General features: G+C 44.6%; 1 protein-coding gene across 6 annotated transcripts; it reads right to left on the reverse strand.

Moving 5' to 3' along the window:
- 4930444P10Rik (RIKEN cDNA 4930444P10 gene) lies at window positions 1-27372 on the reverse strand. Of its 6 annotated transcripts, none has more exons than XM_030243351.1 (6): window positions 27001-27372; window positions 15695-15798; window positions 14857-15020; window positions 12595-12727; window positions 2827-2882; window positions 1-301 (listed from the first exon to the last, which is right to left on the reverse strand). In XM_030243351.1, exons 3-6 carry the CDS (start codon window positions 14981-14983, stop codon window positions 153-155), a joined length of 465 nt encoding a protein of 154 aa, XP_030099211.1. In that variant the 5' UTR covers window positions 14984-15020; window positions 15695-15798; window positions 27001-27372; the 3' UTR covers window positions 1-152. The 6 variants fall into 6 exon arrangements, with proteins under 6 accessions (XP_030099211.1, XP_030099213.1, XP_006495645.1 ...); XM_030243353.1 differs by lacking the exon at window positions 27001-27372 and adding an exon at window positions 16352-16513; NM_001305227.1 differs by having other exon boundaries at window positions 6-301; window positions 15695-16537; window positions 27001-27352.

Below are 27372 nucleotides of genomic sequence, written 5' to 3' on the forward strand. Positions count from 1 at the left end.
TTCCATATATAACATAAAATATTTATTTGCTATTTACATTTCATTTGTATGTATATCACATCACATATCAAAAAAGTGAAAGGAAAAAAGAGAAACATGGCAAATGTGCACCACAAACCCAGGGAAGAAAGCATCACATGGTTTGGAACCCGTTAGCAGTCTCGGAGATCTCGCTTCTTTCCTCTCCTCAATTTCTTGTGTGTTTCCTGGCGAATAGTGTCATACTCCAGTATGGCCATTCTGGAAAGCCTCTGTAAGAAGTCAGAGGGTGCTCCTGTGAAAGGGTCACTGAAGACAGAGCCTGTGGGGAAGAAACCAGCCATTAGCGCTCAACTCAGAAGGCACTGGTGACATTTGTGAGGTATGACACATGCCCACAAAACATTAACGAATCTTTGTCTACATACCTCAAAATTACCAGAAAGGCCTATGCCTACTTCTAACATACCTAAAAAAATGGCAAACTTTTGAGTATGCCTCAAGAAACTTTACCACTAACTTTGGGTAAAATTACTTCAGGAAAATGTTAAGAGTTTAACATAGGGCTCAGACATCTGATATGTGTTTTCTGTCACATGTGGTATACACTGCCTCCAACAAAATGTCCCCAAAATCTAACAAGTGCAGTAAGGAGGAGGCAGTAAATGTAGATGCCAGAATTGCTAGAAAGTTCTCTACATCTTATAGGTGGCATTATGTTACCTGACTCAGCAGAGTTTTTAGTGTCTGCTCTCAAAAAAACAAAATTCTAATCAAACATATCAAAGTGAGTAGTTGGGAATGTCTCATTTTAAAGCTTCAAAGGACAGACTCTCCCTCCAAATATGACAGAAACACTCAATGGTGCTTGGAAAAGAAACTGACTTGATAAGCAGTTTGGAGCTCTAAACATTTGCAATATAGGTAGTGTACAGGCTGATTTTGTGTGTCAGCTTGACACAGGCTGGAGTTATCACAGAGAAAGGAGCTTCAGTTGGGGAAATGCCTCCATGAGATCCAACTGTTAGGCATTTTCTCAATTAGTGATCAAGCAGGGAGGGCCCCTTGTGGGTGGGACCATCTCTGGGGTGGTAGTCTTGGGTTCTATAAGAAAGCAAGCTGAGCAAGCCAGGGGAAGAAGCCAGTAAAAAACATCCCGCCATGGCTTCTGCATCAGCTCCTGCTTCCTGCCCTGCTTGAGTTCCAGTCCTGACTTCCTTTGGTGATGACCAGCAGTGTGGAACTGTAAGCTGAATAAACCCCTTCCTCCCCATGATGGTTTGTGTACTCTTGTACCAGGGAGTGGCACCATTTGGAGGTTGTGGCCCTGTTGGAATAGGTGTGACCTGGTTAGATTAGGTGTGTCACTGTGGGTGTGGGCATAAGATCCTCACCCTAGTTGCCTGGAAGTCAGTCTTCCACTAGCAGCCTTTGGATGAAGATGTAGAACTCTCAGCCCCTCCTGCACCATGCCTGCCTGGATGCTGCCATGCTCCCACCTTGATGATAATGGACTGAACCTCTGAACCTGTAAGCCAGCCCCAAGTAAATGTTTTTTATAAGACTTGCCTTGGTCATGGTGTCTGTTCACAGCAGTAAAACCCTAACTAAGACACTCCCCAATCTGCTTCTTGGTCATGATGTTTGTGCAGGAATAGAAACAGATAGGTAGGTACTATAATGAAATGTGTTCAGTACATAGACTTCATTTTTAAAAAATTAGAAGATAAGAATGAGAGGCTGCTGCCAGGCGTGGTGGCGTACGCCTTTAATCCCAGCACTCGGGAGGCAGAGGCAGGTGGATTTCTACACTTGATCTTAGCCAAAAGGCCGAGAAGCGATGGCAGGTGGATTTTTGAGTTCGAGGCCAGCCTGGTCTACAAAGTGAGTTCCAGGACAGCCAGGGCTATACAGAGAAACCTTGTCTCGAAAAACAAAACAAAACAAACAAACAAAAAAAAGAATGAGAGGCTGGGACTGGAGAGATAGCTTCGTGGTTAAAAGCACTCTTTCACTGCTCCTCTGAATATCCTGAGTTCAATTCCCAACACCCACATGGTAGTTCACAATTGTCTGTCTTCTGGTGTGCAGATGTACATTCAGCATTATACATAAGATAGACAAATAAAAAAAATCTTAAAATGAAGAAGGTGGAAGAGGAGAGGAGGAAGAAGAAGAAGAGGAAGAGGAGGAGGCTGCATCAGTCTAGAGTCCTGGCTGTTCTTCCAGAGGTCCCAGGTTGATTCCTAGCAACCACATGGAAACTCACAACTTGTCTGTAACTCCAGTTCCAGCGGATCTAATGCCCTCTTCTGGCCATTGAGTGTACTAAACACACATGGTGCATAGTACTGCAACACAAACATGCATGTGAGCAAAGGCACCATACACATAAAATAATATTTTTTAAAAGGAGGATAGAAAGGAACACTGGAAAGCGTTGTAAAGGGTTCAGTGCTAAATTCACATTTCAGTCTGTACTGGCGAGGAGGAGCCTCTTTGAATAGGCAGTAGTGTGTGTAGAGGCGAAGACTGCATGCAGAGATTTAAGCTAAGGAGGCCAGTTGCAAGGCTTCTAAGGTGCGCACATGAGCTATGCTGGAGGCCTGGCCTTGGTCCTAAGAGGACAGAAGAGTGTGTAATGAAGCTCAGACTCATCAAATTTACCAACTAAGCAGAGCTCAGCCAAAACATTAACAAGCTAAATATGGGGCTTGGACACATAATGGCAGTTCACAGAAGTCTGGGGCAGGGGATTACTGGGAGCTTGAAGCCATTCTTGCTACATAGTAAAACCTTCTTTGAGACATTTAAGTCAGGGGAGAAAGCAGTGAAACAGTACCATACCTTTTGACTTCTCCTGAAATGCTGCCATACTGCACGACTCCTTGGTCTTCTTTATCCTAAAGATTACAGGTGGTCACAAAATGACATGTATCAACCCTGAGCCTGTCACTTTGAAGAATGCAACAAAAGGCAAACATCATAGGCTCAGCAATGCTCCCTCGGCTTTCTATGTTCTGTTTTGCTTGGTTTGGTCCTGTTCTGGGGACATGCCTCTATGCTCTTGCGTCTGGTAAGCACCGGATGTGTTCTACCAAAACTCACCTTGCTAAATGTCACATAAGGATAAAAATAAGGGTACAGGGGCTGGAGATATGGCTGAGTGGTTAAGAGGATTGACTGTTCTTCCAGGGGTCCTAAATTCAATTCCCAGCAACCACATGGTGGCTCACAACCATCTGTAATGGGATCTGATGTTCTCTTCTGGTGTGTGTCTGAAGATAGCTACAATGTACTCATAAAAATAAAATAAATAAATAGATCTTTTTAAAAAGTAAGTATACAGAAGAGAACTAACTCTTTCATATCAACCCCATCAGAAGTGGAAATGAACCAACCCAACGGTAGACTTACCGAATGCACATCACCAGTAGCTAAGCATTGACTAAGACATAGGCCTTCGAGATAAGTTTACGCAGTTGTGACAGAAGCAGACCTGAAGAAGGCACACTAGCATGCCTGCATGTCATGTGAGGTGCCTGGATCCCATATTTCTACACTATCAGTCACGGTGATCTGATGTTTTCCTATAATAAACTCTTGTACATCAGCATTACAAATTATTAGGAGAAATGGGTAAGGTGATCCACCGTAAGGATTCCACATTTCATATAACTACAGTAAACTTAAGTCTTTACATCTACAATGGTATTATTAGTTACATTCCTTGTGTGTTGTGAGATTCACTGGAAACTTCTCATCCGCATGTAAAAAATTTGAGAAAAGATTAGATATTTACCAGAGTTTTAGAATCAAATATTCAGGATTAAAAGAGGTAAAGAGTTGTGCACAGACAAATAAACAAGAGTACGTCCCTGCTTTGCCAAGATTGTTTTTTCACAGAACAGTGTGCAATATGCATAGGGTAATAAAACCCTTGAAAGCAACTTGATATGTTCTCACTGGAATGGCTGCAATGAAAGCCCTTCAACCAAAGACAAGGGAAAACACCACATTTGCCTACCTGCTCAAAACATTACCTCACCTAGCCCCTGTCATTCCACTTCATAAAGGAAGGTGCTAGCCGGAGTGTGAACAGATGTGCTCAGATTATCCCTCACCAAGAAGCAAATTCACGGCTGTCAGTGTAAAATGCCAAGAAGTGATTTCCCAGACAGCCAGATAACGAATGAAAAACAAAGACAGTTGAAGTAAGGAAGAGACAGAAAGGTCAAAGCTCAGAAGTAGAAGGGTTAAGTCATGGCTGTTTCCCAGACTTCTGGTTCATTTAGACTGAACACCTGTTGGGGGAAGGATAACAAGTCTAGATGAGACTGGTAGAAACTCTGTTGCCCTAGGATACCATACATATTCTTGTGTGCACCCCAACAAACGGATGTGCCTGCACACGACAGCAGAGCATCATGGACACTGGTGTCTTAGAAATAATATAAGTGCTCCTCAGCAGGCCTGGAGTCAGTCCATGCTTCAAAGGGTTTCTCCTGTCTCTGCACACTTACCATCCTGCCTCTCTGACAAAGGGTTCCTCCTCTCTCTGCACACTTACCATCCTGCCTCTCTGACAAAGGGTTCCTCCTCTCTCTGCACACTTACCATCCTGCCTCTCTGACAAAGGGTTCCCCTTCTCTCTGCACACTTACCATCCTGCCTCTCTGACAAAGGGTTCCCCTTCTCTCTGCACACTTACCATCCTGCCTCTCTGACAAAGGGTTTCTCCTCTCTCTGCACACTTACCATCCTGCCTCTCTGACAAAGGGTTCCCCCTCTCTCTGCACACTTACCATCTTGCCTCTCTGACAAAGGGTTCCCCCTCTCTCTGCACACTTACCATCCTGCCTCTCTGACAAAAGGTTCCTCCTCTCTCTACACACTTACCATCCTGCCTCTCTGACAAAGGGTTCCTCTTCTCTCTGCACACTTACCATCCTGCCTCTCTGACAAAGGGTTCCTCCCCTCTCTGCACACTTACCATCCTGCCTCTCTGACAAAGGGTTCCTCCTCTCTCTGCACACTTACCATCCTGCCTCTCTGACAAAGGGTTCCCCCTCTCTGCACACTTACCATCCTGCCTCTCTGACAAAGGGTTCCTCCCCTCTCTGCACACTTACCATCCTGCCTCTCTGACAAAGGGTTCCCCCTCTCTGCACACTTACCATCCTGCCTCTCTGACAAAGGGTTTCTCCTCTCTCTCTGCACACTTACCATCCTGCCTCTCTGACAAAGGGTTCCCCTTCTCTCTGCACACTTACCATCCTGCCTCTCTGACAAAGGGTTCCCCTTCTCTCTGCACACTTACCATCCTGCCTCTCTGACAAAGGGTTTCTCCTCTCTCTGCACACTTACCATCCTGCCTCTCTGACAAAGGGTTCCCCTTCTCTCTGCACACTTTCCATCCTGCCTCTCTGACAAAGGGTTCCCCTTCTCTCTGCACACTTACCATCCTGCCTCTCTGACAAAGGGTTTCTCCTCTCTCTGCACACTTACCATCCTGCCTCTCTGACAAAGGGTTCCCCCTCTCTCTGCACACTTACCATCTTGCCTCTCTGACAAAGGGTTCCCCCTCTCTCTGCACACTTACCATCCTGCCTCTCTGACAAAAGGTTCCTCCTCTCTCTACACACTTACCATCCTGCCTCTCTGACAAAGGGTTCCTCTTCTCTCTGCACACTTACCATCCTGCCTCTCTGACAAAGGGTTCCTCCCCTCTCTGCACACTTACCATCCTGCCTCTCTGACAAAGGGTTCCTCCTCTCTCTGCACACTTACCATCCTGCCTCTCTGACAAAGGGTACCCCCTCTCTCTGCACACTTAATTACCATCCTGCCTCTCTGACAAAGGGTTCCCCCTCTCTGCACACTTACTTACCATCCTGCCTCTCTGACAAAGGGTTCCTCCTCTCTCTGCACACTTACCATCCTGCCTCTCTGACAAAGGGTTCCTCCCCTCTCTGCACACTTACCATCCTGCCTCTCTGACAAAGGGTTCCTCCTCTCTCTGCACACTTACCATCCTGCCTCTCTGACAAAGGGTTCCCCCTCTCTCTGCACACTTACCATCCTGCCTCTCTGACAAAGGGTTCCCCCTCTCTCTGCACACTTACCATGTTGCCTCTCTGACAAAGGATTCCCCCTCTCTCTCTGCACACTTACCATCCTGCCTCTCTGACAAAGGGTTCCTCCTCTCTCTGCACACTTACCATCCTGCCTCTCTGACAAAGGGTTCCTCCCCTCTCTGCACACTTACCATCCTGCCTCTCTGACAAAGGGTTCTCCCTCTCTCTGCACACTTACCATCCTGCCTCTCTGACAAAGGGTTCCCCTTCTCTCTGCACACTTACCATCCTGCCTCTCTGACAAAGGGTTTCTCCTCTCTCTGCACACTTACCATCCTGCCTCTCTGACAAAGGGTTCCCCCTCTCTCTGCACACTTACCATCTTGCCTCTCTGACAAAGGGTTCCCCCTCTCTCTGCACACTTACCATCCTGCCTCTCTGACAAAGGGTTCCTCCTCTCTCTGCACACTTACCATCCTGCCTCTCTGACAAAGGGTTCCCCCTCTCTCTGCACACTTACCATCCTGCCTCTCTGACAAAGGGTTCCCCCTCTCTCTGCACACTTACCATGTTGCCTCTCTGACAAAGGATTCCCCCTCTCTCTCTGCACACTTACCATCCTGCCTCTCTGACAAAGGGTTCCTCCTCTCTCTGCACACTTACCATCCTGCCTCTCTGACAAAGGGTTCCTCCCCTCTCTGCACACTTACCATCCTGCCTCTCTGACAAAGGGTTCTCCCTCTCTCTGCACACTTACCATCCTGCCTCTCTGACAAAGGGTTCCCCTTCTCTCTGCACACTTACCATCCTGCCTCTCTGACAAAGGGTTTCTCCTCTCTCTGCACACTTACCATCCTGCCTCTCTGACAAAGGGTTCCCCCTCTCTCTGCACACTTACCATCTTGCCTCTCTGACAAAGGGTTCCCCCTCTCTCTGCACACTTACCATCCTGCCTCTCTGACAAAAGGTTCCTCCTCTCTCTACACACTTACCATCCTGCCCTTCTGACAAAGGGTTCCTCTTCTCTCTGCACACTTACCATCCTGCCTCTCTGACAAAGGGTTCCTCCCCTCTCTGCACACTTACCATCCTGCCTCTCTGACAAAGGGTTCCTCCTCTCTCTGCACACTTACCATCCTGCCTCTCTGACAAAGGGTACCCCCTCTCTCTGCACACTTAATTACCATCCTGCCTCTCTGACAAAGGGTTCCCCCTCTCTGCACACTTACTTACCATCCTGCCTCTCTGACAAAGGGTTCCTCCTCTCTCTGCACACTTACCATCCTGCCTCTCTGACAAAGGGTTCCTCCCCTCTCTGCACACTTACCATCCTGCCTCTCTGACAAAGGGTTCCTCCTCTCTCTGCACACTTACCATCCTGCCTCTCTGACAAAGGGTTCCCCCTCTCTCTGCACACTTACCATCCTGCCTCTCTGACAAAGGGTTCCCCCTCTCTCTGCACACTTACCATGTTGCCTCTCTGACAAAGGATTCCCCCTCTCTCTCTGCACACTTACCATCCTGCCTCTCTGACAAAGGGTTCCTCCTCTCTCTGCACACTTACCATCCTGCCTCTCTGACAAAGGGTTCCCCCTCTCTCTGCACACTTACCATCCTGCCTCTCTGACAAAGGGTTCTCCCTCTCTCTGCACACTTACCATCCTGCCTCTCTGACAAAGGGTTCCTCCTCTCTCTGCACACTTACCATCCTGCCTCTCTGACAAAGGGTTCCTCCCCTCTCTCTGCACACTTACCATCCTGCCTCTCTGACAAAGGATTCCTCTTCTCTCTGCACACTTACCATCCTGCCTCTCTGACAAAGGGTTCCCCCTCTCTGCACACTTACTTACCATCCTGCCTCTCTGACAAAGGGTTCCTCTTCTCTCTGCACACTTACCATCCTGCCTCTCTGACAAAGGGTTCCCCCTCTCTCTGCACACTATCATCCTGCCTCTCTGACAAAGGGTTCCCCCTCTCTCTGCACACTTACCATCCTGCCTCTCTGACAAAGGGTTCCCCCTCTCTCTGCACACTTACCATGTTGCCTCTCTGACAAAGGATTCCCCCTCTCTCTCTGCACACTTACCATCCTGCCTCTCTGACAAAGGGTTCCTCCTCTCTCTGCACACTTACCATCCTGCCTCTCTGACAAAGGGTTCCTCCCCTCTCTGCACACTTACCATCCTGCCTCTCTGACAAAGGGTTCTCCCTCTCTCTGCACACTTACCATCCTGCCTCTCTGACAAAGGGTTCCTCCTCTCTCTGCACACTTACCATCCTGCCTCTCTGACAAAGGGTTCCTCCCCTCTCTCTGCACACTTACCATCCTGCCTCTCTGACAAAGGATTCCTCTTCTCTCTGCACACTTACCATCCTGCCTCTCTGACAAAGGGTTCCCCCTCTCTGCACACTTACTTACCATCCTGCCTCTCTGACAAAGGGTTCCTCCTCTCTCTGCACACTTACCATCCTGCCTCTCTGACAAAGGGTTCCCCCTCTCTCTGCACACTATCATCCTGCCTCTCTGACAAAGGGTTCCCCCTCTCTCTGCACACTTACCATCCTGCCTCTCTGACAAAGGGTTCCCCCCTCTCTCTGCACACTTACTATCCTGCCTCTCTGACAAAGGGTTCCCCCTCTCTCTGCACACTTACCATCCTGCCTCTCTGACAAAGGGTTCCCCCTCTCTCTGCACACTTACCATCCTGCCTCTCTGACAAAGGGTTCCCCCTCTCTCTGCACACTTACCATCCTGCCTCTCTGACAAAGGGTTCCTCCTCTCTCTGCACACTTACTTACCATCCTGCCTCTCTAACACATTTGCCCCACCAGCAACTCACCATTTCTCTTTTACTATCTTGATTTCTGCCTTTTCTTTTTGAGATTAATTTCCATAACCATATAACTATATAACTGAGGATGGCCTTGAACCTCTGACCCCTGCCTCTACCTCCGGAGGGCTTGGATAACAGGATGCTCTACCACATCCAGTTTGTGCACTACTGGATGTCTGAGGACTTCATGTGTGTTAGGCAAACATTCTATCAACAGTGCTGGATCCCCAGCCTACTCTTTATACTTTAATGCTGGGAAATCTGTCTTTAGAAAATATTTTAAGTGCTGACAAAGTCTATAGGTAGAATGTCTTCCTTGTGATGTCACCGGAACTTAAAAGTCTGAAATAGGACATAGTTGGGCAGGCCTCAGAACAATATGTGCACAATAATGTAGTTAGCAAGACAATGTAAAATAAAGATCACATGACATGGTCAGTGGCCACTTCAGGGGCTTGGGGGGTCACTGGGTTTGGAATTTTTGTTGCTGTGGTGATGGTGGATTTGGTTTATTTTGTTTTGCTGAGACAGAGTCTCACTAAGCAACCCTTGCTGGCCTGGAACTCACTTTGTAGACCAGGCTGAACTTGAACTCACAGACATCTGCTTACCTCTGTCTCCCATATGCTGGGATTAAAGGTGTGTTCCACAATGCCTGGCCAATATTAAGTCTTAAACAGCAGAATGAGAGGCTGCAGAGATGGCTCAACAGTTAGAAACCAATAGTGTTTTCTCCCCATTTACATTGGGTACTGCCAACACTTCTGGCTTCCCTGGGCACCTGAACTCACATGCACATGAGTAAGACTGGCTGACTTTTAATTAATATGTTCTAGTTATATACTTACTTTTTCACCATTAATATCAAGAGTACTTAGCAGCAATCCTATTAGAAATAAAGCTGAGGCCTGAAGAGTAGTCCGTCAGTCAAGAGCATTTTCTGGTATTGCAAGGGGGCCTGGGTTTGGTTCCCAGCACACACATGGCTACTCACAACTCTCTGTAACTCCAATTCCAGGAAATGTGACTCCACCTTCTGGCACTAATCTTGCATGTGGTGTACATACATTTGTCACAGAAAACATTCATGCACATAAAATAAATTTTTCGGGCCTGGTGTGGTAGCACACGCCTTTAACCGCGGCACTTGGGAGGCAGGCAGATTTCTGAGTTCAAGGCCAGCCTGGTCTACAGAGTGAGTTCCATGACAGCCAGGGCTACACAGAGAAACCCTGTCTCAGAAAACCAAAAAAAAAAAAAAAAGTGTAATCCACATGCCTATAGAACTTGACAGAAGACCAGGAGTTCACTTACTGTTCTGCTATATTGTGGTTAGAGGCTAGCCTGGGCTACATGAGACTGTCTCGAACTAAATAATAAAGCTAGGGCTGGGAATGTGGCTCAGTGGTAATTACTAGCACAGCATTCACAGAACCCTGACCTCAATCTCCAACAGCACAAAAGCAAACAGTGGTGAATATAGTTAATCCCAGTGCTCAGGAGACAGAGGTAGTTCAAGGCCACTTCATCTACAGCATGAGTTCCAAACCAGTACAGGCTTGTATGCACCCTGTGGGTAAATGACTTTAAAGTTCATTGTAGTATGAAGATCATACAAAAATGTAAATCTGGAAAGCTTACTGGTTCATGCCTATAACCTAGCACAAAAACAAAAACAAAACCAACTCACCCAGATATATATATATCTATATATCTACATCTCCTTTAAAAAAGTTATAACTCACATAATGTTTCTTTTTTATATAAGATGGCCAAACCCTAACTGAAGGACTTCCTCATCAGGTTAGCCTGTATTATGTATCTGTTGAACATTCTCTTAATTGCTAATTAAGAGAGAAGGGCAGAGCTAGCTGTGAATGGTACCAATCCTAGACAGGTAGCCCTGGCCTGTATCAGAGAGGTACAGGAGGAGATACCTAAGAGGTTAAGAGTACTGCCTCCTCTTCCAGAGAACCTGGGTACAGTTCTTAGCACCCACTGTGACTCACAATCATCTGTAACTCCAGTGCAAGGCTTCCAACCCCCTCTCCTGGACTCTGAGGACGGAAGACCTGCATGTAGTACACATATATACATAAAGGCAAAACACACTGACACATAAAATAAAATGTTTTAAAGGAAAAGTAGGAGAATGTAAGGTAGAGAGCTAGCCAGTAAGCAGGGCTCCTGCATGATTTCTGCTTCACGTTCCTGCCTTGAGTTTCTGCCCTGAGTTCCATCAATGAAGAATCATGGCCTGAAAGTGTAAAATGAAAAACTTTACCCCCTGCCCCCACCATGCCAATAACTAGGACACTCATGTTCAATGGTGAATTAATGAAGCAGAAGTCCGGAAGAGTGTGAGGCTGTTTTACTAACCCACACATCCCTGTTTTGTTTTATGTTTGTTTTGTTGGTTGGTTGGTTTTTGGTTTTTGAAGACAGGGTTTCTCAGTGTAACCAGCACTGGTTTCCTGGACTCACTCTGTAGAACAGGCTGGCCTTGAACTCACAGAGATCTGCCTGCCTCTCCCTCCTGAGTTCTGGGATTAAAGGCACTTGACACCACGCCCAGCTTACTTCTGATTTTTAATATATATATATTTTTAATTGTGTGTGTGTGTGTGTGTGTGTGTGTGTGTGCACAGAGACCAGAAGTATCTGATCCCCTGGAGCTGGAGTCACAGGCAGCCATGTAAACTGTCTAAGGTGGGGCTAGGAATCAAACTCAGGTTGCTGGAACCTCTGAGCCACCTCTCTAGACTGTAGGGTGGTTTTTGTTTCTTTGGTTGGTTCCTTTGCTTTGTTTGTTTGTTTGTTTGTTTTGCTTCCTGACACAAGAGCTTGCTATGTAGCTCAAGCTAGACTTTAAGCTCATGCTGTGATCCAGGATGGCCTTAAACTCACAGCAAACCTACCTTAGCCTCCAAGAGCGCTAGAGTTTGACACTAGCAATTTCTTTGTAGAAAGATGTTTTCTTTTATTTGGAAAGAAGTATTCATTGATTCATTGATGTCAGAGATATACTAGAAAAGTAGGGTTCTCGTTTTTAGGGGAACAGGGCCTCTTTATGTAACCTAGGCTAGCCCTGAACTAGAAATCCTCCTGCCTCAGGTTTCTAAGTACTGAAATTACAGATATGCACATATAGCTAGGATTTTTTTTTCCAGATGGAACTCAGGGCCTAGAGGCCTTTACAAGCATTGTGCCCCTGAGCTACAGGCCCAGCTCTTGAGCCATGAAAGGCTTTTATTGGCAATGTACAAGGGTAGGTGACTGGCTAGACCTCTCCTTCCTGATAGAGCAAGGTTTCATTAGTCCCTCAGCCTCATCTACAGTGTTCCAAAACCTGCATGTTGTGAATAACCCCTCTGATGCTCCTATGCATTTGAACTAGTCTCAGACAACCAATATACTTAAAAGGAAAAGGGGGGGGGGGTCCTTGAATCCTTTCTGACAATAGCACTGAAAAGACAGAAAAGTGCCTAATTCATCAACTTTAATGAAACGGCTAACTAACAAAAATAAAATAAAATAAAATAAAATAAAATAAAACAAAACAAAATAAAACAAAATAATAAAAATTCAATCCTATATGAAAAGACTCAATAAGCAAGAATCAGAATTATTAGCCCTGAAAGCCTTCAGCATCTTTACTTACAAACAAATATTTAACAAAAGGGAGCCAAAACCAGGTCACCTACCTGATGGGAGGGATCTCAGCGTCCGTGTGCAGCAGGCGCTTGTGAGCCTCTAGTGAAGATGAACTTGAGCTCTTTGACAATTCTGGTAAATACGGCATTTTGAGACATTCCTTGGGCTCTTCTAGACCAAATGCTATTGTGTGTTGTGATTAAAAAAAAAATCATATAATCATCTTGGTTAAACACAAAATTCTTCTACCACACACAAAGTACCACAAAGCAAATCAACTAGCAATGAAAGAAATTAAAGTACTTGTCACTCTCAAGAGAATGAATTTCAAACTTGGCCATATTGACCACAGGGAGGAGTAGACTTGGGGGGGCGGATTATTATTATTAGTGAGACAAGGAGAGTGGGCTATGGTGCATCAGGCCTGTAATGCCAGTGTTTAGGAAGCTAAGGTAGGAGAACCATAAATTAACTACCAGTCCAAGATATAAGCAAGTTCAAGGCCAACCTGGGCAATTTAGTGACATTGGGTCTGAAAATAAAAGACTCAAAGGGACTGGAAAGTAACGCTGTAACAGAGGGATCTCCCAGAATGTGCGAGACCCTAGATTCCATCCCTAGAAGCCCAGCTGCTTTCCCTGACAAACCGAGAGCAAGAGCAGCAGGGACAAAGGAAGAAGCCCTGCCTGCGGTCCTGCCAAGTTCCCTATTTTATTCACACTTCCCAGAACATTAGCACCATGTGTAGATAAAAGTCACTTTCAAGACTTCTGCACTGCTCGCAGTGAATCCATCCTACATTTGTGTAAATAGTCACAAAGCAGAAATGACACAATCCGCTAAAATCGTACCCTTGGCATTGATTTGAATTTTCTCTCCACAAAATTCAAAGCAACTCTGTAAACACCAACATTAAGTTCCTGTTGACTTCACATTTTGTCTACCCTTTTTTTTTGGGGGGGGGGGTGCATGGTGCAAGTGTTTGGTTTGGTTTGGTCCTTTTGGGTTTTAATTGAGACAAAGCTTCTATGTAGCTCAAGCTGGGCTTGAACTTGCAACAATTTTCCTGCCTCCCAAAAGCTGAATCACAAGTGTACTCCATTATGCTCCACTTCAAGTTTAGTTATCTTTTAGTGCCTGTGTGGCATGTGTGTGTGTGTGTGTGTGTGTGTGTGTGTGTGTGTGTGTGTGTATGCATGTGACTGTGCATGTGTGTCTCTATGTGTGTGTATGGTATATACATGTGTGTGTCTCTGTATCTGTGTATGTATCTATATGTATGTGTGCATGTGTTTGTGGTCTGTGTGTGTGCATATGTGTGTCTCTTTGTGATCATGTATGTACACTTGTATATGTGTGTCTGTGCCAGTGTGTGTACATGTGGAAGCCCACTATTTACTTTGGGTCCCTTTATCAATTTCATTAAAGCAGAACCCAGAGTCGTCAAGTTAAGCTAGCTTGGCTAACATTTTACCTTTCTCTTTCCTCCTATGATGGATTAAGGAGGGCCGCCATGCCTACTGACCTTTTCATATTTTCTGGACTTGAACTTTCCTGTGTTTTACTGGCTGAGTCCTTTCATCAGCCCCTAGTTAAGAAGTCAAAGCAGAGGCTGGAGAGATAGCCCAGAGGTTAAGAATGCATGCTGCAAGCTGGGCGTGGTGACACACGCCTTTAATCCCAGCACTTGGGAGGCAGAGACAGGCAGATTTCTGAGTTCAAGGCCAGCCTGGTCTACAAAGTGAGTTCCAGGACAGCTAGGGCTATACAGAGAAACCCTGTCTCGAAAAACCAAAAACAAAACAAAACAAGTAATAAAAACAAAGGCATTAAGTGGAAAGAGGCTAAAAGCTTGAAAGGTCATAGTGACACAAGCCTGTAATATAGCACTTGGAAGGTGGAGGCAGGAAGATCAGGAATTAAGGGACCAGCCTAGACTACAGGATGAATTCAAGGTTAGCCTGAGGTATGTAAAACCTGTTGGGAAAAAAATAATGAGCCCAGGCTATATGGCAAGTTTCAGGCCAGTCAGGACCACATAGTGAGACTGTCTCAAAAACAATTTAAAAATATAATAAACAAATCAATTCAAAATTATAAGTCAATAAATAAAATGTGTTTTCATTGCTCACAGAATATTAATCTTAACTCCCTCCCATCTCTCCTTTCTGTAAAGTTCATATACCACTAGCCCAGTGTAAATGTCATATGAGTTACACAATGTCTGGACTGCTTAAGGGAAAAATACATCTGTCAAGCCCATGCACGGCACTTATGTTCCTCCAAAAGAATAAGAACTGAAATGGAGTTACCTTTCCTCATCTTCTGTGTTTCCAAAACTGCCTTCCTCCAACTGCTCTCAAACAGAAAGCAGTTGTCCAGGTTGCTTCTGGTGGCATTAGAAGTCTCAAATTTGATCTCAGGAGATAGCATTGACATTTTCTCTTCTTTCAATAGCCCGGATGAGAAGGAGACACTGCTCCAGTGTGGGAAAGGGAAGAACACAGGCACTTCTTGTAAATATCCTCTCATATCCCCGGGGAAGGCTAGACATTAACACACATTTACTGCAATATGGACATATGGATTCGTGGGGTCTTATTTTGTCACTGAAAGTCTCACTAGATAGCCCTTGACTAACCTGGGACTTACTATGTAGACCAGGCTGGCCTTGAACTCACAGAGATATGCCTACCTCTGCCTTGAAGTGCTAAGACTAAAGGCATGTGGCACCATGTCCACCATATTATTGAGATTTTTTAAAGCTAGAGAGTTTTAAGAATAAAATTTATTATGTTTTAAGCATTTTAACAAACCTTTCATTTGGTTAGTGTTTTGAGACAGTGTCTCAAGTAACCTAGGCTAAAGGAACTCGCCAAATCTGGCCTTGGACTTCTGACCTGCAGGCCTCCACCAACCCAGAGCTGGGATAACAGAAAGACACAGCCCACCACCACCACTTTGATATCCCTGAACACAACCCCTTAAGTGCTTTTGATGCCACAGGATTTGTGGCTAAAGATTACAACACCAAACAAAACCACTCTATAGACAACAATGACCATGAAAATGATCTCAAAACCAAACACGAAGTGCGAATTTCCAGATTCTTCAAAAAAGACTTTGTTAGCCAGGCATGGTAGTACACACCTTCAGTCCCAGCACAGGAGACAGACAGGCTGAGTTCTGTGAGTTCAAGGCTAGCCTGGCCCACACAGTGAGTTCCTGGACAGCCGGAAGGACAAAGTGAGATCCTGGCTCAAAAAAAAAAAAAAAAAAAAGACTCTTAGAATCACAATCCAGACTCCATTCTAAGAACTTCTTTTATCTATAGCAGTAGAGATGACTGGATAACTTTCAGCTTCAAGCCAGCCTTTCAACAGCCCCAGGACAGGAGTGAGTGGCAGAGACAACACTGCTTGCCGGTGAGAGTGGGAAAATGAGGGCACACAAATGGACTTCTGAACACCTCAGACTACAATGTCTTCCTCAAGCATTTTGTCCTGCTGTGTCAGAAAACAACGTTCTTAAAACTGGGTTTTCCTAGAACATCTTTACAATAAATACATGAAGACTCTAACCTCTAGATTTATATCTATTCTTAAAATTTCTGATGATAAAAGTTTGTTTAAAAGTCCACCTTTGAGAGCCAGACATTGTGGTGAATATCTTTAACCCCAGCACTCAGAAGACAGCCGCAAGCTGGTAAGCTCGAAGCCATACTCGGCTACATAATACATTCTCAGAGAGCAAGGGCTACAAAGAGAGACTCTGTCCATATGATGTCTGCTGTAATCCAGCACTAACATGGAAGTAGAATGAGAACTTTAAGATCACTCATGTCTATGAAGCAGGTTTGAGGTCAGCCTGGGCTCTATGAGACTGTCTAGAAAAGCCACTTCTTCTTCTTCCTCTTCTTCTTTCTTCTTTCTTCTTCTTCTTCTTCTTCTTCTTCTTCTTCTTCTTCTTCTTCTTCTTCTTCTTCTTCTTCTTCTTTTTAATAAAGAAGAAAAGGAAATTTAAAAATAATACTCTGCATTTGCAAGCGAATACAACTTCAGGAATGCATTGATATAATAAACAAAAAACTACCCAGGCTTGGTGGTACACACCTTTAATCTCAGCACTTCTGAAGTAGACATGGGCCTGTGTCTATGAGCTCAAGGCCAGCCTGGTCTACAGAGTGAGTTCCAGGACAGCCAGGGCTACACAGAGAAACCCTGTCTTAAAAAATCCAAGGAAACCTAGAGGACAACAAAAATGCATGTTCCACATACATGTGGAGGTCAGAGAGCACTTGGTGGAAAGTGCTTCTCTCCTTCCTCTTTGTGGAACTCCGATTTCATATTTAGGTCATCGGGCACTTTTATCTACTAAGCCATCTCACAGCCCCAAACCACCCAACCCCAACATTCTTTACCCATCTCTGTTTCTTTATTCACTGTTACCCCAGTGAAGTCAATCCCAAAGTCCAGCCAACCCTGGCAGGTGGACCCTTTGATAGTTGTATTTAAGTTTATGGAAGAATTCCTGGTATATGCCTCCTAAGTTTCTGATGTCTCCAGTGTTATAATATCTCATTTTTTTATCCCTGTCAATTTATATCTTCTTTTGGCTGGTTAGGCTAAGGGTTTCTCAGTCTTATTAGCCTGTGCACAGAACCAGCTCCTTGTCTTCCTGCTTCTTCATATTGTTCTTCTGGCCTCTATTGGACTGACTTCAACTCTGAGCTGTACCCTTCCTTTTTACTCTACTGGGTTTTGTTTTGTTTGTTCTTGGTTTTCTAAGACCCTGAGTTGCATCATCAGGCTATCTGAGAACTCTCTGGGTTTTTAACATAGGCACTCATAGCTATCTACACATTTTTCAGAGCTGCTTTTGCTGTTTCACATATGCTGATAGATTGTATCTACATTTTAAGTTTGATTCCAGTAGCATTTAAACCTATCTCCTTGTATGTCCAATGCCCTATTCACAATACCAAAAAGGCATTGTTCATTGTCTACATGCCCATGCATTTTCTGTGCGTGTATATACTGCTGTTGATTTCTAATTTATTTCTTAATGATAATGTGCCAATAATTATTGCAAGTATTTTAAATTTCTCAAGACTTGCTTCATGGCCTAAAAATGTCAATTTCAGAGATCTATTCATGAGAAATTTTCTATAAAATATGTGGAAAAATATGTATGCTGCGGTTGCTAGATGACGCTTGATAGTCTGTTAATTCCACTAATCTATCATATAGTTCATCTCTCAAGTTCCTTCAATATTTTTTTGGAGGGTAGGGTATTCATGGGCCACTAACCTATGTAAAAATAGGGAGTTGAAGTCACTATAATTATACTGGGGCCTTTATGTCCCTTATGTCCAGTAATTTTTGTTTGATTGTTTTGTTCTAGTTTTTTGTTTTGTAATGTTTTATAAAATTGTATACACCAACATTTGGTGCATATATATTTACACCTTATATCCACCTGATGATTTCCTTGTGCTAATGTAATGTGGAGGGATTTTCTTTGTCTTGTCTAATTTTTGCCTTGAATTCTGCCTTATTAAATATGAGCACAGTTAATTCTTCCAGATTCCACGTTTGGAGTATTATTTTCTATTCTTTCAGTTTCTGTTTGTCTTTGCTGGTAAAATGTGTTTCTTACAGGCAACAAATAGTTGGATATTGTTTTTCAATCTAATTAGCCAGTCTATATCTTTTTAATTAGAGACATAAAGTCATTACAGAATTTCACTGCATAGGTCCAGCTGTCCTGGAACTTACTTTGTAGACCAGGCTGGCCTCAACCTCACAGAGATCCACCTGCTTCTGCCTTGAGTGCTGAGATCAAAGACGAGCACTGCCACTGCAAATCTGCTCCTATCATTTTTTTAAATCTTTTTTTTTTTGATTGCTTATCTGTTTTCCTAGTGAGATTTATCATTCTCTGTGCATTCGTGGTTGTGTTGTTTTCTTCCTCTGAAGTAGAATTACAGGAAGTTGTGAGCCACTCAATAGAGGTGCTGGGAAGTGAACTTGGATCCACTGGAAGAGCAGTAAACATTCTTAATTGCTGAGCCATCTCTCTACTCTCTGCTTTTTTATTTTGAGACAGGGCTAAGTTGCTCAGGCTAGTCTTGAACTCACTCTGTAGGCAGATAAAGGCTCTGAACCTATGATTTTCCTGCTCCAGTTTCTCAGGTACTTCAGATGAGAGGTCTGCACTTTCTTTTTCTTTTTTTCTTTTTTCTTTTTGGTTTTGGATTTTGTTTTTTTGGTTTGGTTTTTTTTGTTGTTGTTGGCTTTTTTTTTTTTTTCAAGACAGGGTTTTTCTGTGTAGCCCTGGCTGTCCTGGAACTCACTTTGTAGACCAGGATGGCCTCAAACTCAGAAATCCACCTGCCTCTGCTTCCCAAGTGCTGGGATTAAAGGCGTGCACCACCACCGCCCAGCAGATCTGCACTTTCTTATTTCTATGTGAATAGTTTAACCCATGAACCTTCTCTTCAAGCCTTAAAATTCTTCATTCTTGATTTCCTTTATTGGCAAAGCTTTCCAGAGTTTTAATTTCAACATACCCAGTATTTCATATCCAACAATGTTTTTTCTTGTCAAAAAAATCTATTAAACTTGTTGCTCATATCATATTATCTTCCTTAATTAGTTCAGCTTCCACCAAATTCATTGATGTTTTAAGTTGTTACATTTATCTATTCCTTTGTGTGTGTGTGAGTGGTTACACACTGAACAGGCCTGGATGTCAGAGGATAACTCTAGGGATCAATTCTCTCCTCCCTCAGCATCAGAAATCAAGTTCTTGGCATCAGACCTGGTACCAAGTGCCTTTACCTGCTGAGCCACCTTTCCTGCCCACCTTGGTCTTAAAAAGTCATTATTTTGAGGTTTTTAATCCAGCATTTCATCCATTTCAATAACTTTGGAGTCAGTTTCTTTTTACAAACCTTTTTAGGGAAGAGCCTTCCCTTACTGATATAACATATGAGAATGTTGAAATGGTAAATATATTTCCTAATGGATTTAATAGTAAATTTTCCTGTTTCTTTCTTGGTTAGGGATAAGTATATTTTCAAATGTGCACACTATGTAGAAAGAGAAGGGCCCTGCTTTCTCTGTAGATCTCACAAGAGTGGAACCAGAACGTTGTAACAATGACATGCATAGAGCTCTCCTTCTTTGTTTGCTCCCCTGTCTAAGCCTGGGTGAAGGACATAGGCATAGCCGGTGCTGCATTCCCTCATAGTGAGTCCAGATCCATTGACTCTCACTGGTTTCTCTGCTCTATCCAACACTGAGAAGCAGATCCTCTGCACAAACATGATGGCTGAAAACCCTCCAGTTTATGCTAGACATTCATGAAGGAGAAATTTCTGGTTTCCTTGGAAACTGTTGTGTCACGTGACTTTTCCTGGAAGCTGTCTTGTGAGAGGTCACATGATGTTTTTCTGGAAGTTATCTTGTGAGAGATCACATGATGGTTTGTTTGTTTGTTTGTTTGTTTGTTTTTTGGACGCTGTTTTGCTGAAACAGAACCCAAGAGGGTTTTTGCAGAAGCAAATACTTGAGAGGGCCCTTGATGTTTGGAAAGAGTATAAGTAGAACCCCACAGATGTTAAAGGATGCTTTTGCATTGCTATGCCTTCCACTGTTTTCCTGGTCTTCACTTTGTAGAGGGAAATGTGCCAAAGGATTTCTCATGGAATTCTGGCTGATTCTTGCAGCTTCTGCTGTGAGCACTTTGACACAACAGTGAGCACTGTGTGCAGATGCAGCGGAGCCTTGCAGTTTCTGCTGGACTGAGTCACTGCTACTGACTCCTGTGTTTGCTATTGGACTGGACAACAAAGAGTCGAATTGCCCTCCTCCCGAAGAACTACTTCTAAACAGGTCCACAATCCCCTTTTCCTATAAGCCTTCATTTTCCTCTACCTCTGCTCGCTGGGCTAGAAGGGAGGTTGAAGCATTCTAGAACCCTAAGTAAATTACGTTTTGGAGAATCTAAGAATGCACATCCATCTTGGCACCCTTCTGGCCATTTAACCCTGACTCGGTAACCCCCTGCCACACAGAAATGCACAACTGGTTGTGTTATGGCTTCTGCAAACTGTTAATGAAGACATTCAAGTTGCCTTGACTACCTAATCTTGGTAAAGCAAAACAGCTTAAAACTTGCTTCTGCAGATACTCAAGATCTCATGAGTTTTGCCTTTAAAAATCCTTCCCTCGCCCCCAACTCAAGTTTGGCTTAGAGATTGTTGTCCTGATAGTAGTAATCCGTAACTCCTTTAATTATTATTGGATTGAATCTATGGTCTTTTCCTTGGGTTCAGAAACTCCATAACACACACACACACACACACAGAGAGAGAGAGAGAGAGAGAGAGAGAGAGAGAGATGGAAGAGCAGATATTCACTCTGCCAGTCTGCACTTCTTTCCACCTCTTCTTGGGCTTTGAGCTCCTTGGAAGAAGCATGCTAGGACCTTCTCAGACGGCCCCCTCACAGTGCACCCTGCTTGCTAGGACCTTCTCAGACAGCCCCCTCACAGTGCACCCTGCTTGCTAGGACCTTCTCAGACGGCCCCCTCACAGTGCACCCTGCTTGCTGGGACCTTCTCAGACAGCCCCCTCACAGTGCACCCTGCTTGCTAGGACCTTCTCAGACAGCCCCCTCACAGTGCACCCTGCTTGCTAGGACCTTCTCAGACGGCCCCCTCACAGTGCACCCTGCTTGCTAGGACCTTCTCAGACGGCCCCCTCACAGTGCACCCTGCTTGCTGGGACCTTCTCAGACGGCCCCCTCACAGTGCACCCTGCTTGCTGGGACCTTCTCAGACGGCCCCCTCACAGTGCACCCTGCTTGCTGGGACCTTCTCAGACGGCCCCCTCACAGTGCACCCTGCTTGCTGGGACCTTCTCAGACAGCCCCCTCACAGTGCACCCTGCTTGCTGGGACCTTCTCAGACGGCCCCCTCACAGTGCACCCTGCTTGCTGGGACCTTCTCAGACGGCCCCCTCACAGTGCACCCTGCTTGCTGGGACCTTCTCAGACAGCCCCCTCACAGTGCACCCTGCTTGCTGGGACCTTCTCAGACAGCCCCCTCACAGTGCACCCTGCTTGCTGGGACCTTCTCAGACAACCCCCTCACAGTGCGCCCTGCTTGCTGGGACCTTCTCAAACAGCCCCCTCACAGTGCACCCTTGCACTTTGAGAGGCACAGCGCTTGTCCAGCACCAGCTCACAGAGCAGGTCCTCACGGACTTTCTGCTCTACACTGACTCTAGTGTCAGCTGCTCAGAACTGTCTCCTCTGGCTCAGTTACCACTCTCAGCAATATCTCAGGCCTTCAGCATAGACACACACGTGGATAAAATACCCATACACATAAAAATAAAATTAAAAATCAAAAACTTCCAGTTGAGGCCCATACTTCATGAAATACTGCCAAACTGCTTCTACAAATGGGTCAGAATACCAGACATACAGAATCCATGAGCATAACACAGGGAGGCTCTAACACTTGAGATAAGGCTTCTCTATGTAGCCCCCACTTGCCTGGAACTCCCTTTGTACACCAAGCTGACCTCAAACTCACAGATATCTGCTTACCTCTGCCAGGAATTGAAGGTGTGACCTACCACACTCAGCCTCCAAATAGATTTTTAAACAATGACATAAATAACTCAGAAAATCTATTTATTTTTAAAGTGTTTTATTACAGTTATACGTGTGCATGCACATACAGCATTGTATGTTTGTGACTGTCAAAAGAGAGCTATCATGAGTTAGTTATCTCCTTCTACCACTGACATTCTGGACATTAAACTTACTCCATCAGACTTCTTACCAGGTACTTTAACACAATGAGCCATTTTGTGGGCACCCAAAATTCAATTTTTTTTTTTTTTTTTTTTTTGGGTCTTTTGAGACAGGGTTTCTCTGTGTAGCCCTGGCTGTCCTGAAACTCACTCTGTAGACCAGGCTGGCCTCAAACTTAGAAATCGCCTGTCTCTGCCTCCCAAGTGCTGGGATTAAAGGCATGTGCCACCACTGCCCGGCCAAAATTCAATTTCTTAAATATATTTTAAAATTATAAACACAAAGGAAAATAATTTTATACTTATCAGCTGGGGTCTGGAGAGAGATGATAGTATATCGTGCCAGAACCAGGAATGGGAGTGGGTGGGTTGGGGGGCAGGGAGAGGGGGAGGGGATAGGGGATTTTCAGGGGAAAACTAGGAAAGGGGATAACATTTGAAATGTAATTAAAGAAAATATCTAATTTAAAAAAAGAGAGAATTTTTGCTGCATTTTCACAAGACCTGCGTTTGGTTCCCAACACCCAAGTGAGACAGCTCACTACTATAGCTCAAGAGGCTCCAATATCTTCTTCTGACTTCCATAATATCCATAGTATTCCATACATTTTGCCTGTATACGGCTGTCAATCATGCTTGCATGCCACAACGTGGGTGCTGGGAATGAAACTCGGGTCCTCTAGAAGAACAGCCAGGTCTTTTAACCACTGAGCCATCTCTCCAGCCACAATTTTAAATATTTTTAATGAGCAATTCTACATCCAGAAATTTATTCTAAAGCAATAATCACAGATATATACTAATGTTTATCTTCAAGGATAGCAAATCTTCTTTCTTTCTTTCTTTTTTTACGAGAAAAGATCACCCAGTATTAAGCTACAGGAGAAAGTAAGCCCAGGTTCAGCTTTGTTTAGAACAAGGGTCCAGTGAATATAACAAAGAGCGGATTATATATTCACTGAGGTATGTATGCACTTACAATGCCAATGCTAAGAGCTGAACGTCAAAATAAAATAGTGATAATTAGGAACCAAAAGTCTATTAAGAGGAATTAAGTAAAAAAAAAAAAAAACAATGAGAGTTCATTCTGATAACTGTTACCCATAAAGCTATGTTGACATTCTGGATGCACCAGGTCCTAACTGTACTGAGAAGTAAATCTGATGGGAAAGTGTTTTCTCCTTCCTCTTCTACTGTCTTTTTCTTTTTCAATGGAATTCTATTGGGCCCAAAGTATACAACCTGATAGTACAAGATAAGTACTTAGTAAAACTCTTTATTGTATGTTAACTGAACTTAGACAAGAGTGAAATGATTAGAGCAGAGCTTGGGTTCTTCTAAAACCTGGGAAAGTCAACTGTTGATAAATACACCTGCCTTGGAATTGTTACAATGTGAGCAAGAAAAACGTGTGTGTGTGTGTGTGTGTGTGTGTGTGTGAGTGTGTGTGTGTGTGTGTGTGTGTATGTGTGTGTGTATGTGTGTGTGTGTGTGTATGTGTGTGTGTGTGTGTGTGTATGTGTGTGTGTGTGTGTGTGTGAGTGTGTGTGTGTGTGTGTGTGTATGTGTGTGTGTGTATGTGTGTGTATGTGTGTGTGTGTGTGTATGTGTGTGTGTGTGTGTATGTGTGTGTGTGTGTGTGTGTGTGTGTGTGGTGTGTGTGTGTGTGTGTGTGTGTGTGTGGTGTGTGTGTGTGTGTGTGTGTGTGTGGTGTGTGTGTGAGTGTGTGTGTGTGTGTGTGTGTGTATGTGTGTGTGTGTGTGTGTGTGTGTGTGTGGTGTGTGTGTGTGTGTGTGTGTGTGTGTGTGGTGTGTGTGTGTGAGTGTGTGTGTGTGTGTGTGTGTGTGTGTGTGTGTGTGTGTGACATACTGGGATCTGTGTGCCCCAATAGCTGGCACACTGTTAAAACAAGTGACTGACTTTTTCTTTTCTTTCTTTCTTTGTTTTTTCCTATACAAAGTCGTCTTATTTCATAGCCCAGGATGGTCACAAACTCATAAACCTACTCAGCCTCGAAGGTACCAGGGTGACAGGCATGATTGTCATGCCCTGCTCAGCAGTTATTAAAATATATCACTGAGAATGGGACAACAGGTTGTGACAAGGAAGTTGTGACAAGGAAGGGGGACTTAATGGTGACTGTGGCTGTGGACCTGACAAGGCAAGCAATACATAGTGTTCAAGGAGACTGAGTTAGTGCATAGGTTGACAGGCAATGAGGAACACTGTCTTACATAAAGCAAATGTAGCTTTATGTACATAAAGCACCCTCAGGCAGACACAATCCAGAACCAAGCAGTAGAAGCTGAGAGTAGCTGCCCTAGAGATAAAAAGTTAAGAACTATTTCCAGATAAAAAATTAAGGCCAAAAACTTTACTAAAAGTTTATAAGTTTGGCAAGGGGGATTTGAGAAGGAGAAGAAAGCCAAAATATGCTTTAAGATCTTCTGGGTATGAAGATGAAGAAAGGATGAGAGTCTAGAAAGACAGCCAACCCAGAGCACCTTAGAGGCAAGGGAACAAATCTAAGAGATAGTAGCTCAGGCTGGAGAGATGACTCAGAAGTTAAGAGCACCGGCTGCTCTTCCAGAGGTCCTGAGTTCAATTCCCAGCAACCACATGGTGGCTCACAACCATCTGTAATAGGGTCTGATGGCCCTCTTCTGGTACGAAGGTGTATATGCAGATAGACCACTCATTCATAAAATAATCCTTAAAAATAGAACTTATGCTCAAACTCCTATGAAATGATTGCCAGCCAATGGTTCAATGAGGCACCAAACTCTACAAAGATAAGCTCTAGAGTAAAGTGAACCTAGATTTTAGTCTTGACTTTGTCCTCTGATAGTAACATAATCTTAGGGCCATGCTTCTGACTCTAAGTGGACAAAGACTGAATTTTTATTTATTTGTTTTGTTTTGTTTTGGTTTGGTTTGGTTTGGTTTTTCGAGACAGGGTTTCTCTGTGAAGCCCTGGCTATCCTGGAATTCACTCTGTAGACCAGGCTGGCCTCGAACTCAGAAATCCTCCTGCCTCTGCCTCCCGAGTGCTGGGATTAAAGGCGTGTGCCACCACGCCCGGCAGACTGAATTTTTTAAGACACTTTTAAGTGTCCAGAGGTGAGAAGCATGTGATAAGCATCCTGCAAACAGAAACCATAATTTATTTTTAAATGATAAACATGTTTCTCTCACCACAGCCTGATGATGAAAAGGTAACTCAAACCCTGCATAATGGTGCTCTCATAACTGGGAAGTAATGGGGAGAGGGTCAGTCAAGCTCCATAGTGAGTTCAAGGCTACATGGACAGTCTCACACCCCTCCCCCCAAAAGAAAATGCAAACCAATACAAAAAAATCAAAAGAAAATTTTCTGTCAAAACTTTTAATGTGCATATACCTGACCCAAAGGTTCCGTTTTTCCTGTATAAAGGGAGAAGGGGGCTGGGGACCCATCTGCCATAGCATACAAGTGGAAGTCAGAGGACAACCCTGTAGCGCTGGCTCTCTGAGTTCTGGAATCGAAGCCAAGACATCTGTGCGGCAAATGCCCAGCCTTCGCGTGCTGAGCCATTCCCAGCCTACTCAGCAGTTCTGTTTCAAGGGATTTATTCCACAGAACTGTTTCTTTGTGTAAGAATGTTCATTGTTGGGGAGCTACGACAGCAATCGGGATGGAAAGTGAATGAATAAAAAAAAAAAGTTAGTTGTTGTGAAATATTTGTAAAATGCAAAACCTGAATCCAGTATCAATTAGAAATGTATAGGTTATACCACTCGTGGCCAAAATAACAGAGGAAAATGTGGAAGAAAGAAAACACTGGGCATATTTTAAAGTAAAAGAAGTAGGTAGAAAATAAACCTGTGTCTCAGGGCGAGTCAGCGAAGCGCACCAATGCACAATTTCAAAAACAGACAGTGTGTTTTAAAGTGTAACAACAAAAGTTTTATGAAATATTATTCTAACACTTAACTAATAGGGATTCCATATGCACACAATATGAGACCTGAGGTTTTTTTGTTTCAAAGAACACAATAGCCTGTTTGCCAAGTTGTTTGCATATGTCCCTATGGTTTCCTTGGTGTTTATGACTCCAAAGGGGCTAGATGACCAGTATGGAGAACCAGTACATAAGTCTACATGACCAGCACAATTATTTTCTTGTACCTTTAGATTATAGTGAAAATAAGAAATATACCCACAAATATGAGCACATCAGAAATGATACAAAACAGAATTGGCAATATAGGGCGTTCTGATCCATCTAGTTGAGACTGGAGAAAGAAGGCCATGTGAAAGAAAGGCAACATCTCTGCTCCCAACCTTAGGTTTAAGCTCTAGGAGAGATGCAGAGTGAACTTGTAAAGCTCTGTCCAGGAAACTCAAGGGTCCTTTGCTTGGACAGAACCTAAAAAGTGTGAAAAGAATATTCAGCGTTTCGTCCTCGTTTCCTGACACCTGACCCCACAAACGGTGCCAGTTTAGGTCCTCATGCCCAAGCCATGCTGTCGAAGCGCCTTGAGGGCAGCTTTGGAGTGTTCCACGTGGCTCTGAAGGCATCAGTTTCCCCTTCTTGAAGAGAGCCCTTCCTGGCTCCAGCCTGGAGCCCCGGCTTCCCGCACTCACCGTCCCCGCAGCTGTACAGAGGAGATGGGCTTCTTCAGGTGCCGGACCCACGGCACCAAGGAGGATGTCTGGGCCAGCGGGGGCAGCGGGCAGTGTGGGAGCCAGCGACGGCCGTGGGTGGACGCGAGCTCTCGGCTGAGGCTAGCCGCGTCTCCGGGCTGTCCACCGCGGTGGGGCGGGGCAGCCGGCAGCCTTCTCGCACTGGCACCACTCTCAGGGCGAGCATGCTTGGCGGCCGGCAGCCCGGCGATGTTCCGAGCTCGGCCGCCGCTCAGCAAGGCCGGGGCCAGCCGGGGCCAGCCGGGGCCAGCGAGCGCTCGCAGCTGCGGCCCCGCTTGCCCGGTACACCGTTGGTTGCTAGGCGCCCGTAGC

Source organism: Mus musculus, chromosome 1, assembly GCF_000001635.26.
Source record: "Mus musculus strain C57BL/6J chromosome 1, GRCm38.p6 C57BL/6J".
NCBI classification, from domain to species: Eukaryota; Metazoa; Chordata; class Mammalia; order Rodentia; family Muridae; genus Mus; species Mus musculus.